Genomic DNA, 16,425 nt, shown 5'->3' with positions numbered 1-16,425 from the left:
CAGATTTTCACACAAGTCCTAAAAGTAGATAAAGAGAACCCAGTTAAACAAGTGAGACAAAAATATTATACTTGGTCATTTATTTATTGAGGAAAATGATCCAATATTACATATCTGTGAGTGTCAAAAGTATGTGAACCTCTAAGATTAGCAGTTAATTTGAAGGTGAAATTAGAGTCAGGTGTTTTCAATCAATGGGATGACAATCAGGTGTGAGTGGGCACCCTGTTTTATTTCAAGAACAGGGATCTATCAAAGTCTGATCTTCACAACACATGTTTGTGGAAGTGTATCATGGCACGAACGGTCATATTTATGCAGAAATATAGAAAATTCTAAAGGGTTCACAAACTTTCAAGCACCACTGTATTTCCCACATTAATCAATACAAAGTACTTTGTGCCTGCTGCATCTTTCAGTTTTTTTTAATCAACGCTGAATCCTTTCTTCTTTGCCGCTGCCTTTTATGAAATCAAATTTGAGACTTTTGATTTGATTTCTTTCAGTGCGACTGCAATGCATGATGGTTAGTGACCATCAGTTGTACACTACTTTTCACGATGCATTGTGGGATACTATGAGTCCACTATATAGGGTGTAATAATTCTCACTATAAAATCGGACAGCACTACAAAATGGTGAACTCACTATATAGTGAGTAGGGAGGGATTTTGAACACAGGCTTTATTTATCACATGTACACTCAAGCATGGCAAAATTCCTCCTCTGTATTTAATCTATCTGAAGCAGTGAACACATGCAGGCATGAGTACACACACATACCCAGAGCAGGCCAGCATGGTGGTATAGTGGTTAGCACTGTCGCCTCACAGTAAGAAGGTTCTGGGTTTGAGCCCAGCGGCCAATGGGGGCGTTTCTGTGTGGAGTTTGCATGTTCTCCCTGTGTCTGTGAAGGTTAACATGGTTGGGCTGAAGTGCCCTTGAGCAAGGCACCTTACCCCCAACTGCTCCAATGTGCTCATTGCTGACTTGTGTGTGCATGTGTGTTCGCTGCTTCAGATGGGTTAAATGCAGAGAAGACATTTCACTGTGCTTAAGTCTGTGCTTGAGTGTACTTGTGATAAATAAAGGGTTCTTGTCTTGTGGGCAGCTATGCTACAGCACCCAGGGAGCAGTTGGGGGTTAGGTGCCTTGCTATGATGGTCACTTCAGCCATGATACAGATGGAGGGGAAAGTGCTGTTCATTCACTCAACTCCCCTCACTTTCCACCCGTCCATTACCCATAACCACTTATCCTGTACAGGGTCGCAGGCAAGCTGGAGCCTATCCCAGCTGACTATGGGCAAGAGGCCGGGTAGACCCTGTACAAGTCGCCAGGACATTGCAGGGCTGACACAGAGACACAAACAACCATTCACACTCACGGTCAATTTACAGCCTCCAATTAGCTTCCACCAATTATAGGTGGTGGCCAGAGCACCCGGAGGAAACCCACGCAGACACGAGGAGAACATGCAAACTCCACACAGAAAGGCCCCCGTCGGCCACTGGGTTCGAACCCAGAACCTTCTTGCTGTGAGGCAACAGTGCTAACCACTACACCACCATGCCACCCTCCCTTCACGTTATAAAAAACTCACTTTTTCAGAACTCGTGCAAATACATTTGGGTATTTTTGGTGGGAGGTCTGGCATGGGCGGCACGGTGGTGTAGTGGTTAGCGCTGTCGCCTCACAGCAAGAAGGTCCGGGTTCGAGCCCCATGGCCGGCGAGGGCCTTTCTGTGCGGAGTTTGCATGTTCTCCCCATGTCCGCGTGGGTTTCCTCCGGGTGCTCCGGTTTCCCCCACAGTCCAAAGACATGCAGGTTAGGTTAACTGGTGACTCTAAATTGACCGTAGGTGTGAATGTGAGTGTGAATGGTTGTCTGTGTCTATGTGTCGGCCCTGTGATGACCTGGTGACTTGTCCAGGGTGTACCCCGCCTTTCGCCCGTAGTCAGCTGGGATAGGCTCCAGCTTGCCTGCGACCCTGTAGAACAGGATAAAGCGGCTACAGATAATGAGATGAGATGAGAAATTTCTACCTGATTGTGGCTCATTATCATTTAAAAGAACAGAGACTCAAATCAGCCGTTTTGATCAGGGTTGTTTAGCCAGGGTGAGAAGGGAGCTGTGGTGCTTTATCCTTGTGCTATTTTGACCAAAGCATCTCACAGACATTTCATTAAGACCTCAGGGAGCTTTGTCAACTTGTCGAAAAGTGGTATAATATGTCACCTTTAAAATTTTACTGTGGCTCATATTACATTCCTTCCTCCTTTTATACACTACTCCTGCTTTGGGTCTCATTCCAGCACCTTTTCTCTGTACAGCAGCAGCAGGCTGTACATCATGCATAATAGATGCTTGATTTTCCATTAAATGAACAAAAAGAGAACCATTTTATTGATTATTATTATTATTATTATTGTGCATGAATGCTTCTCTGATAAAGCTTTTTTTTTTATTTTTATTTTTTTAATGAGCAAGCCCTACAAAAAATGAATCAGCAGGATTTGTCTTGTACGGGAGCTGCTATGAGTCAGTGTGTATCCCTGCATGTTTCAACATGTTCTCACATTTGATATTAGGAACAGTTTGCTTCATTAGAAAAGCTAAAAAGGGGTAAATGTGTTGTACGATATCGCTCGTATCAACTCACACATTGCCGTTGATCAGAATTTGTTGATTTTTCATTAGTTCAGGTTTACACATTTAACCAGTGCTTTTCTACATCTACAAACTTTTCAGAAAAAAAAAAAAAACAATGCTGTTGTTTAAAGTAGCTTATTGGCTGTCTGTCTAAGAGGAAGTTGAAGAGGGAAGAATGCAGTCAGAGTGATTGTGAACTCTAGTATGTACATACTTTTAAAGGAGAGGAATGTTATGAATGCCAGTCATTCCTTTTCAGAAGAAGAGGTTGTCTCGGTGGATCTGTTCAGAGAGTCCAGTGGATATTTGTTCATGCAACTGTGTCACTACAAAAGTGCTCCGAACTCAGATTCAACTATCAATCAATGCAGCTTAGAGGAAGTGCTAATAGAAGACTTTCTTCAATTATAACGGGTGAGCAGAACCCGAGGAAGGCTTTTTCATCACATTATGAAAATGTCCCTGAACCAAATCAATAGGAATACTTTTAACAACAACAGAAAAAAAAACAGATGCAGAGCTACGCAATCAATATTCAAGATCAATGCAGCCCTTCATCCTCTTCCACTGCCTGTTGGTATTTGCCATTAAGTGTGGATTTGAATGTCTGTCCTGATGATGTTTGTCCTTCAGAGTCGAAGATGACCATGACTTCAATGTGTGGGTGGTGGTTGTGGGTCCGGAGGTGATTGATGAGGCTAATCCGGGCTTTGAAGGTATGCCATGTTGGGTACATGTGGGTAGGTGCTGTAATGGGGGTGGTGATAGTTCAAGCCGTCTGCGCAGCTTGTTTCTTCCGGGCCTCGGCGATGCGTTTCATCTCTGCTGCACATGCGCCACTGGTGAGCTTTGCTTGCCATGCTGGACGATCCTGAGCAAGTGACTCTCAGGAATTGAGATTGATTTCTAGAGTTTTGAGGGACAATTTGAGATTGCCCTTGAAGCATTTCTTCTGCCCCCCAGAATGTCTGTCCTAGCCACCTTGTCTCACCTAGTCTTCTAATGCTTCATTAACTGAATCATCTCCTCATTGTTGGCTTGCCGAGCCAAATCTAATGCTGTGTATCCTTTGCAGTTGACTATGCCCTTATCGGCATCATTCATCAGCAGGGCTTTGACAATCGGGATGCTGTTTGACTGCACAGCCAGATGCAGTGGTGTGTTCTTGGTGTTGTTTTGCACATTGACATTGGCATGCCCAGCAATGAGCAAGAGAACATTGGCAAAGCCGCTGTTATGGCACGCTAAGTGCAGCGGTGTCCAACCTCCATCCTCAGCCACGTTTGGATTGGCGCCAGCGTTTATCAGCACCGAGACAATGTCATCATGTCGGTGGTGGCATGCGAGATGTAACGGCGTCCACCCTCTTTCACCTTGCGCATCCACAGAGCCACCATTCTCCTCCAGAACCAGCAGTGTCTCGGAGTGTCCCCTGAGCGCCGCCAGGTGCATGGGTGTCCAATTCTGCAATGTCCTGACATCAGCATCCTCGCCGTGATTCAGTAGGAGTCTGCAGATGCCTGTGAAGCCTTGGAGGGCTGCATAATGCAGGGCTCTGTAACTATGTTCATCTTTGCACTTCACGTCTGCTGCGCTGGTCACAAGCAGCCGTGCTACCCTGAAGTGACCTTGCTCAGCTGCTAGGTGCAGTGACGTGGTTTGAGCATTATCTGTCCTATTTGGGTCAGCTCCTTTAGCCAGTAAGATCTTGGCTATACGCAGGTGACCATACTCGCACGCCGTGTGGAGTGGCGTCCTTCCAGATAGTTCCTCTTGCTCATCTACATCGTTCAAGCGAGACAGAAGATGGCGCACAACATTCTCATGACCATTTTGAGCAGCAAGGTGAAGAGGCGTCCATCCGTCTTTGTCTTTCACATCAGCTTTGGCTTTGGCATCCAGTAAGAACCGAACAGCCCGGTCATCTCCACTCTGTGAGGCGAAATGCAGCGGCGTCCACAGGTCTTGTTCAGCAAGGTTGACGTCGGCATCACATTCCACAAGCAAGCAACAGATCTTGTGAAACTTATTCAGCAATGCAACAACAAGCGGAGTGTATCCGTTAGCATTCTGGCAGTTCACAGACGCCCCGTGATTTAATACCAGCCTAACGCTTTCAGTGTTGCCACTGGTGACAGCATGGTGAAGGAGTGAGTTGTCGTTTTTGAAGAGCATCGAGACATGTTCCTTCTTTAAGATGTTCTTGAAGGTTTCAAAGTCCTTGCGTTTCAAGCAAGACACAATGTCTTTGTCTGTTAACAAGATGGATACAAAAGATTGTTTTAATCTTTGAAGCAAATTTGAAAGACAGAATGGATTATATTTGAAAAACCAACCTGAATGTCCATCAGGTGTATCCTTTGAGTCCTGGAAGGGCAAAAGTGAATTTTTCTTTATGATAGAGAAAAAATAGAAAGGGAAAAACAAGTCTGAAAAATACATCTATCTGGTCTACAGTGTATTAGGTCTAGACAAGGGAACTTGAAGGAAAGTGGCAGTGATTTAAGTTTAATCCGAGATTCCATGTTTCTGCTGATGGTGCACAACATCTCCAAACATCACTTACTCCACTCTGTAATGCTGACAGAGACTTTTCAATTTTACGTGATCGCTGCTTCATCTCCCTGCCTGGAATCTTGTCTGGGAGTTTCAGGACATCACTTAGAGCTTCAGTCATCCACACTGTCTCTGAAGAAAAACAGATGTCATCCTGCTTTGTCTCAGTTTAACTTTCTAGAAAGTCAGGTCCAATCCTGTGTTAGTGACTTCACTGCATCTGCACTGGTGGTTACTTTAATAGCTCTCATTTCACGTTCATTATGGTACATAATATCTAACTGGCCTTCAGATGAGGTGTAACCGCTGAGCTGCTGGATCATCTTAATCAAACAGTGCTCAACATGAAGCATAAAAGTGTAGTGCTGAGCAAATAACTGTGTTAATCACATTTTAGTAAGCTGATATCCAGGTTTAATTATGTTCAGCTGATTATACTTAACTACGCTGTAATGAGTAAAATCGGATTAAATCATTTTCAGGCATTAAACAGTGATCAAAAGTCCTTCCCACGCCATGTGGCGCATAGGGCGGCGCCAATCTCCGTTTCCGTAGCCCTCAGCCTCTCGCCTATTACATAGCTAGGGTTACAGTGGGGGGCTAGTCCTCTGGTAACCGCGAGAGTTTGACTCCCCACTTGCATCTGTATTGCAGCATGCCTTGCCAGACAGCAGTAGGTACCATTTTTACGGTATGATGGTCTTTGGTATGACCCAACCGTGAGTAGAACTCACGATCGAGAGGCGGACACGCTAACCACTAGGCCACTCACCGGTTATGTATTAAAGGTACATTACATTTTTAAAGCTAGACTGCCTTTCAGATTTTTCAAGTGTAGGTCATAAAAAGAATTTTCCCTGAAACTTAATTATTTTTGTTTAGTGGACCGAAAGCTACTGAATTCGAATCACAGACTTCCAATTTTATTAGTTTAACAGAACAACTAATGAATTTAGGGCCACTTGGTCCTAAATTATCCGCTATTTTTTCCTGCTTCACCATGACCCAATTCAAGATACATCACGTGGTGGGCTTTCCCTGTTCGTGCAAGGCATTGTGGGATACAAATTTGAAACAGTACAGTTTAAATTTAAATATCAGCGCTCAGCGAGCACCTCGGTGTGATCAGCTGTTCGTTTAGCGACAGAATGATGGAACTGTCAGTGCATGCTCAAAGGGAAACCTGCGCATGCGCACACACACGGACTTCCTCTGTCTGCTTGACTGCGCGAAACCAGCGATTTTATGCACATTATTTGCTCGGGAATCCCCTCAAATTAAATAACTTCCCAGCCGCAGAATGGCTTGATATTTTGTGAGATATTACAGAAATAAACATCACAATGACCACATTTCAGAGGGAACTAAATTTCACCAATTTTATGCAATCGAAAGGCCGTCTAGTTTTAATACAAACCATTTGTTTTTCAAGATTAGGTCTCTAACACTAAATAGGTGGGTTCACATTTTAATGTGTTTATTTGTTTGTTTGTTTTTTACTCCTTAAGCCCATTCCTGCCCATTTTCACAAAACTCCACCCCCAGGATCTACAGCATGGTGGCCTGTACAGTGGTGCAGCCAAGGTGGGCCATGAGCCAAAGAACAATTGGTTAGATTTTGATGCAAATCCAGATATATATGTGGATCCAGGATTTGTTTGTCTGTTCCTAACATAACTCAAAAAGTAGTGAACAGATTTTGATGATATTTTGAGGAAAGGTGAACCATGGGCTAAGGAACAATTAATTCAATTTCGATGCAAATCTGAATACGTGGCTTGGTGGAGGTATGCACTCTATCACGTGCCCTTCTAGTTTAGTCATGTTCGACATACAGTATCTTCCAGGATATATACACACAAGTAAGGAATAAAAAATGATATTGCACCTTTAATACAATGGTAAAATCAAATATCTTAAAGAAGAACTGAAGTCATTTTTAAACATGCTTTATTTCTTAATTAACGTATTATTTAATTACGTTTTCGGTTTTAGTAACCTTATATCATGACTCGTACTGGCAACTCATTGCAATTAAATATTACACTTATCGGCCTATTCAGTTTTTCGCCATGTTGAATTTAGTTCGTTTGGTCCACAGCAGGGGCAGCACGGTGGTGTAGTGGTTAGCGCTGTCGCCTCACAGCAAGAAGGTCCAGGTTCGAGCCCCGTGGCCGGTGAGGGCCTTTCTGTGCGGAGTTTGCATGTTCTCCCCGTGTCCGCGTGAGTTTCCTCTGGGTGCTCCGGTTTCCCCCACAGTCCAAAGACATGCAGGTTAGGTTAACTGGTGACTCTAAATTGACCGTAGGTGTGAATGTGAGTGTGAATGGTTGTCTGTGTCTGTGTCAGCCCTGTGATGACCTGGCGACTTGTCCAGGGTGTACCCCGCCTTTCACCTGTAGTCAGCTGGGATAGGCTCCAGCTTGCCTGCGACCCTGTAGAACAGGATAAAGCGGCTAGAGATAATGAGATGAGATGGTCCACGGCAGGCGTCACTTATCCGCACGATCTTCATAAGACTTGTGCAAGACTTTGAAACGTGAAGTGTCAGCCAGATGTCAGTGCCACCATTTTGAAAACTGTTTTCCAAACGAAATATTGCACAAAAACGCGTTTAAATGACGATTCCTGCCTACTTTTTTCAAGCTTTCCTGACTGCTATCAAAACAAACAAAACTTCCAGTTTGATTACGTCAGCATTCGAAAGAGGGCGTGAGCGTCTTTTGACAACATTGGCAGATGTTGGTCACTTTGATTTCCACTATACATTTTACTTCCGTCCTACGATGTCTCACACAGGTCCCAATGAATCTCGTTTACGGCCATTGCTTTGACATATGGGCTGATATATTACAGAGCATATTTCAAACACTCATAACTTGCTCTAGCAATGACAAAATAGCTATCAAAAATGCATTCCTCTATTTAATGAGAGAAATAGAATTTTGAGAATAAAAAAATTTGCCTTCAGTTCTCCTTTAATGAGATTTTTCCCTCAAATTTAATTCAATACTTCACCAAACACAGAATCAAAACAGAGCATGGATAAGATTCAACAATGCTTTCTTTTTTTCTTCTTCGCTGAATCCTATCTCAAAAACAAAATACATTTTAAAAAAGACGTTGAAGGTTACAACCCAAGAATTTTTTTCTCATTGCTCGTGTTTGTGTACTTTGTTTCTGTGAATAATTAATCTGCACATTAGAGTGAATATCAAAGCAAACACAGTCATGTATTACCAGAAAAAGCTGGCCGTTCGCTCAGGTCTTGGTGCCAGCATCGTTGCATGATGCTAATCATCTCCTTATACTCAGGAGGCTTGTCATCTGGGACATTCTCCACACTGGGCCTTTTGCCAGATGTCACTCGAATCAATATTTCAGTCATATTCATTCCTGCATCAAAGAGCAGAAAATTGAGGATCAGTGATACAAAGGTTTACACACAAACACTTTGAGCTGAAATTAGGATGTAGATGTACCACAGTACGGTCTCTTCTGGGTCAGAATCTCCCACATCACGATGGCGAAGCTGTTGTTAAGGAAGAACAGATAGAGTTGTTAGTCAAATGCATAAACACGGTGTGATTTAATGTGATTATATCTGCATGCTGTTCGGCTTCACACCTGTAAACGTCATATTTTAAAGTTGGAGGTTCAGGGTTCTGACTGAAAGTCTCTGGTGGAACGTAGCTAATGTTTCCCCTTTCTGCCAAATGTTCAATGAATGCCATCCTGTCAGAAGAGTCGTCCCATTTGATTATCCCAAAATCTGAAATCTTACAGAAGCAAATCAGCAAATCAATCATTTGTTTCAGGAAATATTCTGCTAAGTCTGTTCTCGTCTCTGTGAATTGGAGATTGTGAGTACAAATGAAGCATCAAATGAAATATAAGCAAACAAACAGTTATATAAAAATAATCAATGACAAGGAGATGTGAGGCCACTTTAAAGATGGACTATTCTGGAATGTCAGCACGTCCCAAAGTGCTTTATTCACCTTGTACCACAGCAAATTACGAACAATTGCTTCTTCTTTTTTTATTTACAGTACCAGTCAAAAGTTTGGACATCTTCTCATTCAATGGTTTTACTTTATGATGGATGTCGTTTCTCTTTACTTAGTTGAGCGGTTCTTGACATAATATGGATTACTACAGTTGTGGAATCGGGCTATTTACTGTACTGTCGCTGTGTCCGAAATCATTCATTACTCACTATACAGTGGACTATATAGTGAGTTCACTACTTTGTATTGCTGTCTGAATGTACAGTGAGAATTATTACATCCTATATAGTGGACTCATACTATCCCAAAATGCATCGTGAAAAGTAGTGTATAACCGATGGTCACTAACCAAGCAATATATACCATCATGCACTGCAGTAACACTGAAAGAAAAATGACAGATGACAGAGAGGAGCACCAGGTACAGCAATGAGAGAATATGTATAAATGTAAGTAAATTTCCATTTGACATTCGATGATCTGTTGAATATTTTTTAATTTTGTTTAACTGTTTTTCATGTAGTAAACTGTATGCATTACGCCATTATGGCAGAAAGCACGGCTAGTGATCATGGATGCATTACATCCATGCTAGCAATCCAGCTCGTTTTCCCTTGTACAGTAAAAAAAAAAGCACAAAAAATACCTTCTACAGTAATTTTACTTTGTATTTATTAAATGTGAGAAATATGCTCAGTATAAAATGTATTTATCACAAAAATACATGCGTGTATTTATTATTTTGAAAACCCACCAGCCAACTGATCCAGCACATTTTAATTGTGCGACAGTAATGAGTATGGGGACCCTCAGCCAGACTAGAAGACTGCAACTTTGCAGGTGACATCGCACTGCTCTCACACACCCAGAAGCACGTCCAGGAAAAGACGAAGAGAGTTGACCAACAAGCAAGTAGCGTTGGACTCAAGATATATCCAGATAAGACAAAAATAATGAAAATGAAGAACAGGACCCCCCTCCTAGAACTGCCACCTTATTGTGGTGGAGGGGTTTGTGTGCTTGAATGATCCTAGGAGCTATGTTGTCGGGGGCATTATGCCCCTGTCAGGGTTTCCCAAGGCAGACAGGTCCTAGGTGACAGGCCAGGCCAAGAGCAGTTCACCAAAACCCCATGGAGAAAAAAACGAGGACCGTGACGTCGCCCGGGATGACGCAGCCGGGGCCCCACCCTGGAGCCAGGCCCGGGGTTGGGGCTCGTATGCGAGCGCTTGGTGGCCGGGCCTTTGCCCATGGGGCCTGGCCGGGCTCAGCCTGAAGAGATGACGTGGGCCCGACCTCCAGTGGGTCCACCACCCACAGAGGTAGCAGTAGGGGACTGGTGCAGTGTGGATTGGGTGGCAGTCGAAGGCAGGGGCCTCGACGACCTGATCCCCGGACACAGCGGCTGGCTGTTGGGACATGGAATGTCACTTCGCTGGGGGGGAAAGAGCCTGAGCTTGTGCGGGAGGTTGAGAGGTACCGGCTAGAGATAGTCGGGCTCACCTCCATGCACAGCTTGGACTCTGGAACCCAGCTCCTCGAGAGGGGCTGGACTCTCCACTTCTCTGGAGTCGCCCGTGGTGAGCGGCGGCGGGCTGGTGTGGGCTTGCTTATAGCTCCCCAGCTCAGCCGCCATGTGTTGGAGTTTACCCCAGTGAATGAGAGGGTCGCCTCTCTGCGCCTTCGGATTGGGGAGAGGGCTCTTGCTGTTGTTTGTGCCTATGGGCCAAATAGCAGTATAGAGTATCCAGCCTTCTTGGAGTCCCTGGGAGAGGTACTGAGGGGTGCTCAGACTGGGGACTCCATTGTGCTACTGGGGGACTTCAATGCTCACGTGGGCGATGACAGTGACACCTGGAGGGGCGTGGTTGGGAGGAACGGCCTCCCCGATCTGAACCCGAGTGGTGTTTTGTTATTGGACTTCTGTGCTAGTCACGGTTTGTCCATAACGAACACCATGTTCGAGCATAGGGGTGTCCATAAGTGCACATGGCACCAGGACACCTTAGGTCAGAGGTCGATGATAGACTTTGTAGTCGTTTCATCTGATCTCCGGCCCTATGTCTTGGACACTTGGGTGAAGAGAGGGGCTGAGCTGTCAACTGATCACCACCTGGTGGTGAGTTGGATCCGCTGGCGGAGGAGGAAGCTGGACAGACCTGGCAGGCCCAAACGTATGGTGAGGGTCTGCTGGGAACGTCTGGCCGAGCACTCTGTTGGGGAGGTCTTTAACTCCCACCTCCGGGAGAGCTTTTCCCAGCTTCCAAGGGAGGCAGGGGACATTGAGTCTGAGTGGACCATGTTCTCTACCTCCATTGTGGACGCAGCTGTTCGGAGCTGTGGCCGCAAGGTCTCTGGTGCCTGTTGTGGCGGCAATCCCCGAACACAGTGGTGGACACCAGAAGTAAGGGATGCCGTCAAGAAGGAGTCCTATCGGGCCATGTTGACCTCCAGGACTCCTGAGGCAGCTGACGGGTATCGGCAGGCCAGGCGTGCTGCATCTCGGGCAGTTGCGGAGGCAAAAACTCGGAACTGGGAGGAGTTCGGGGAGGCCATGGAGAAGGACTATCGGTCAGCCTCGAAGAAATTCTGGCAAACCGTCCGGCGCCTCAGGAGGGGGAAGCAGTACTCTGCCAACACTGTTTACAGTGCGGGTGGGGAGCTGTTGACCTCGACTGGGGACATTGTCGGGCGGTGGAAGGAATACTTTGAGGATCTCCTCAATCCCACCGTCATATCTTCCACTGAGGAGACTGAGGCTGATGACTCAGAGGTGGACTCGTCCATTACCCAAGCCGAAGTCACTGAGGTGGTTTGCAAGCTCCTTGGTGGCAAGGCACCGGGGGTGGATGAGATCTGCCCTGAGTATCTCAAGTCTCTGGATGTTGTGGGGCTGTCTTGGTTGACACGCCTCTGCAACATCGCGTGACGGTCAGGGACAGTGCCTCTGGAGTGGCAGACTGGGGTGGTGGTCCCTCTTTTTAAGAAAGGGGACCGGAGAGTGTGCTCCAATTATAGGGGAATCACACTTCTCAGCCTCCCAGGGAAGGTTTACTCCAGGGTACTGGAGAGGAGAATTCGACCAATAGTCGAACCTCAGATCCAGGAGGAACAATGAGGTTTTCGTCCTGGTCGCGGAACACTGGACCAGCTCTATACCCTTCATAGGGTGCTTGAGGGTTCATGGGAGTTTGCCCAACCAGTCCACATGTGCTTTGTGGATCTGGAGAAGGCATTCGACCGTGTCCCCCGTGGTATTCTGTGGGGGGTGCTTCAGGAGTATGGGGTTCGGGGCTCTTTGCTAAGGGCTATCCGGTCCCTGTACGAACGGAGCAGGAGTCTGGTTTGCATTGCCGGCAGTAAGTCAGACCTGTTCCCAGTGCATGTTGGACTCCGGCAGGGCTGCCCTTTGTCACCGGTTCTGTTCATAATTTTTATGGACAGAATTTCTAGGCGCAGCCAGGGGCCGGAAGGAATCCTGTTTGGGAACCACAGGATTTCATCTTTGCTTTTTGCGGATGATGTTGTCCTGCTGGCTTCTTCAAACCAGGACCTTCAGCATGCACTGGGGCGGTTTGCAGTCGAGTGTGAAGCGGCTGGGATGAGAATCAGCACCTCCAAGTCCGAGGCCATGGTTCTCGACCGGAAAAGCGTGGCTTGCCCTCTCCAGGTTGGTGGAGAAGTCCTGCCTCAAGTGGAGGAGTTTAAGTATCTCTGGATCTTGTTCACGAGTGAGGGAAGGATGGAGCGTGAGATCGACAGGCGGATCGGTGCAGCCTCCGCAGTGATGCAGTCGCTTTACCGGTCCGTCGTGGTGAAGGAGGAGCTGAGCCAAAAGGCGAAGCTCTCAATTTACCAGTCGATCTACGTTCCGACTCTCACCTATGGTCATGAGCTTTGGGTAATGACCGAAAGAACAAGATCGCGGATACAAGCGGCCGAAATGAGTTTCCTTCGCAGGGTGGCTGGGTGCTCCCTTAGAGATAGGGTGAGAAGCACAGTCACTCAGGAGGAGCTCGGAGTAGAGCCGCTGCTCCTCCACATCGAGAGGAATCAGCTGAGGTGGCTTGGGCATCTTTTTCGGATGCCTCCTGGACGCCTCCCTGGGGAGGTGTTCCAGGCATGTCCCCCCGGGAGGAGGCCCCGGGGAAGACCCAGGACACGCTAGAGGGACTATGTCTCTCGGCTGGCCTGGGAACACCTCGGTGTTCTTCCCGAGGAGCTGGCCGAGGTGTCTGGGGAAAGGGAAGTTTGGGCTTCCATGCTTAGACTGCTGCTTCCGTGACCCGGTCCCAGATAAAGCAGAAGAAGACGAGATGAGATGAAGAACAGGACCACAACAAAGACAGATGTACGTGGAAAAGAACTCGAGGAGGTACAGGATTTCAAATATCTTGGCAGCTACATCTCGGCCGACAGCAATATTGAAAAGGAAATTTCTACCAGAATTGGCCTGGCAGCACAAGCCTTCAACAAACTGCGAAACATCTGGAAATCATCATTCCTGCAGTTAAAGACCAAACTGAGGATATATAACTCAAATGTTCACTCGGTCCTCCTGTATGCCGCTGAAACATGGAGAACAAACAAAAATCTTGAGAATCGCCTCAGGGGCTTCGAAGGCAGATGTCTCCGGCGAATCCTTAGAACTCACTGGGAACAGCGAATTACCAACAAAGAAGTGAGCAGACATACAGGAATTACAAATGTAGTAGAGGAGGTGAAATACCAATACTGGAAATGGCTAGGTCAAGTCCTATGCATGAACAACAAGGACAAGTCACCAGGTCATCACAGGGCTGACGCAGAGACAAACAACCATTCATACTCACAGTCAATTTAGAGCCACCAATCATGTCTTTGGGAGAAACCAGAGCACCCAGAAGAAACCCACGCAGACAGCATGCAAACTCCACACAGAAAGGCCCTCGCCGGCCACGAACCCAGGACCTTCTTGTTGTGAAGCAATGGTGCTAACCACTACATCACCATGCCTGGAGAAGGGCCATCGAGGGGGAAATGAAGGCAGCAGGAAAGTCATGGAATGAAATCAGCTGCCTGGCTCAGGATCGAGATGGCTGGAGGCAATTCGTCAGTACCTTATGCTTCAACCAGAGCGAAGAGGACTAAGTAAGTAAGTAAGTAAATAATGGCAAGGTGGAGTAGTGTCCAAAAGTGTTCTTTTTTTTCATTTTACCAATGAGCTCACTATATCGTCCTCTATATAGAATTCCCTAGATAGTGAGTAGGGAGTAGTAAACAAGTGAGCGATTTCGGACACAGCGGACATGTTTATTATTTACTGTTTGACCTCAAACACATGAAGGAGGCAAGAAATTACACTCATTAACTTTTGACGAGGCACACCTGTTAATTGAAAAGCAATTCCATATATGTTCCAGATGTTATTTCATAGTTTTGATGTCTTCAGTATTGTTCTACAATGTAGAAAATAGTCAAAAAACAGGAAAACCTATGAATGAGTAGGTGTGTCCAAACTTTTGACTGGTACTGTGATAATTAACAACACATCACAATTGTTATCCATTTAAGGGTATGTTTAATGTTGTGGAACATCCGCAAATCAAGTTATTATTTCATTATAGCAGCTATTAACCGTCCTTCCTTCATCAGTCTCTCTTTCTCGTCTCTCTTTAAGATTGAAAAGACAAAAATGCAATTTGTCATGTTACCACAACAAAGCCCTGACTCTATCCTCAAGCCTTTCCATAGCTGCAAACTTAAAGTTACAGCTTTACTGTTACAAAGAACCAACACTGAAGACTCCTTCCAAAAATGCTAAATAAACCTGTCCTGACAGAAAGATTCACCTTATCGATAATTATGTTTTTAAATTATGTGGAGCATACACCATAAAAGTCCCTGTGTAACTTGTTGCTATAGAAACAATAAGATATGAGAACAAGAGTATTAATATCAAGCTGGCAGTTCTGTTCAAGCCATGCTGATACAGAAAATTAATCAACACCTCCTGACCAATCGCTGTGAATTCACCAGCACTACTGATTATATTTATGCACCTTAACATGAAGATGATCATCAAGAAGGATGTTGGAGAGCTTCAGGTTCAGATGAAGGAGAGGTGGCTTCATGCTGTGCAGGATGTTCATGCCCATGGTCACCTCATGGATTATCTGGAACTTCTTGGGCCACATAAGAGCATGAGTTGTGAGAAGATTATCCATGGATCCTTTGCTCATGTACTCCATCACCACCGCAGACAGGTCTTTGCACAGCCCGTAAATAGTCATCAAGTATTTAAATTTTATCTTCCTTATTTTGGAGACTTGCAACATGTTCCTGGGAGAAACAGATCACATGATGTAAACTGATCCACATCCAAACAGGAGTGGTGACTGGTAAGTCTGGATCTAACGAAACAAATGCTCTCAAATCGTCTCAACATTCAGAATTTGAAACCATGATGTAAATATAATCGAAAGGTAAATCGACACATTTCTGTCAAGCTTCTTTGTGTCAATATTAAATGAGCTATACAGATAAAACTGAGCTGAATTCAACTGAATGGAAATCATTTGCAGTTTTCAGAGTTATGTCAGTGACTGAACAGCCGTACCTGTAATCAGTGGACGTAAGAAAAGTTTTAATGGCACACTTTTCCCGCCACAGCTTGAGCTTGACTTTGTACACACGGCCAAAGTTGCCTTCAAACACTTTCTCCCAGTCAACTTCAAATTCTTCTTTTTTAAAATATGGAATTCGTTCCTGAGTGATGTAATCGAGACGATCACTTTTCCATGAAGTAGATTCTGCCATTTTAAGGTTTTCTAAAATCCAAATTCTGTAAAATTCTGTAAATATCAATCTTGAGCTGTATCTTCTCTTCAGCAACTTCACAACTACAAACTGGTCTGGGAGTTAGGAGGAGTTTAAGGTGCTGATTATTTGCATAAGAATGTTACTTAGCCGGTTTTTAAGCTGTACAAGTCAGACTGTGTAGATTTCCAGCTTCTGACAAGCCATGACCTGATGGTTAGAGATGTAGCTTTGGGACCAAAAGGTCACTGGTTCAATTCCCTGGACCAGCAAGAATGGCTGTAGTACCCTTGAGGCAAGGCACCTAACCCCAACCTCACCCCCAGGCTGTTCTGGGTGTGTTACAGTATTGAGGTATGTCACGTGACGCCCCGGTGTCCGCCATTTTTAACATCAAGCTACATACTAA

At 45.4% G+C, this 16,425-nt stretch overlaps 1 protein-coding gene across 2 annotated transcripts; it reads right to left on the bottom strand.

Annotated features, from left to right (window-relative positions):
- Window positions 1-1,950: 1,950 nt before the first annotated feature.
- On the bottom strand, window positions 1,951-16,098 carry ankk1 (ankyrin repeat and kinase domain containing 1). Of its 2 annotated transcripts, none has more exons than XM_060943844.1 (8): window positions 15,817-16,098; window positions 15,260-15,539; window positions 8,836-8,987; window positions 8,691-8,740; window positions 8,449-8,604; window positions 5,219-5,340; window positions 4,989-5,043; window positions 1,951-4,904 (listed from the first exon to the last, which is right to left on the bottom strand). In XM_060943844.1, the coding sequence occupies exons 1-8, from the start codon at window positions 16,014-16,016 to the stop codon at window positions 3,652-3,654; spliced, it is 2,268 nt and encodes a 755-aa protein (XP_060799827.1). In that variant the 5' UTR covers window positions 16,017-16,098; the 3' UTR covers window positions 1,951-3,651. The 2 variants fall into 2 exon arrangements, with proteins under 2 accessions (XP_060799827.1, XP_060799828.1); XM_060943845.1 differs by having other exon boundaries at window positions 1,952-4,904; window positions 4,989-5,019.
- Between the last annotated feature and the right edge of the window lie 327 nt (window positions 16,099-16,425).

The sequence above is a fragment of the Neoarius graeffei genome, chromosome 17, assembly GCF_027579695.1.
Source record: "Neoarius graeffei isolate fNeoGra1 chromosome 17, fNeoGra1.pri, whole genome shotgun sequence".
NCBI lineage: Eukaryota > Metazoa > Chordata > Actinopteri > Siluriformes > Ariidae > Neoarius > Neoarius graeffei.
Note: the sequence above shows the minus strand (reverse complement) of the source record. Positions and strands in the feature narration are given on the sequence as shown.

Coding starts and splice junctions, on each gene's coding strand:
- ankk1 (XM_060943844.1), bottom strand. CDS start 16,016: ATGGCAGAATCTACTTCATGGAAAAGTGATCGTCTCGATTACATCACT. Junction 8,605..8,690: donor CCAGAAGAGACCGTACTGTG/GTACATCTACAT, acceptor TCTTTGATGCAG/GAATGAATATGACTGAAATA. Junction 4,905..4,988: donor TACACCTGATGGACATTCAG/GTTGGTTTTTCA, acceptor TCTTGTTAACAG/ACAAAGACATTGTGTCTTGC.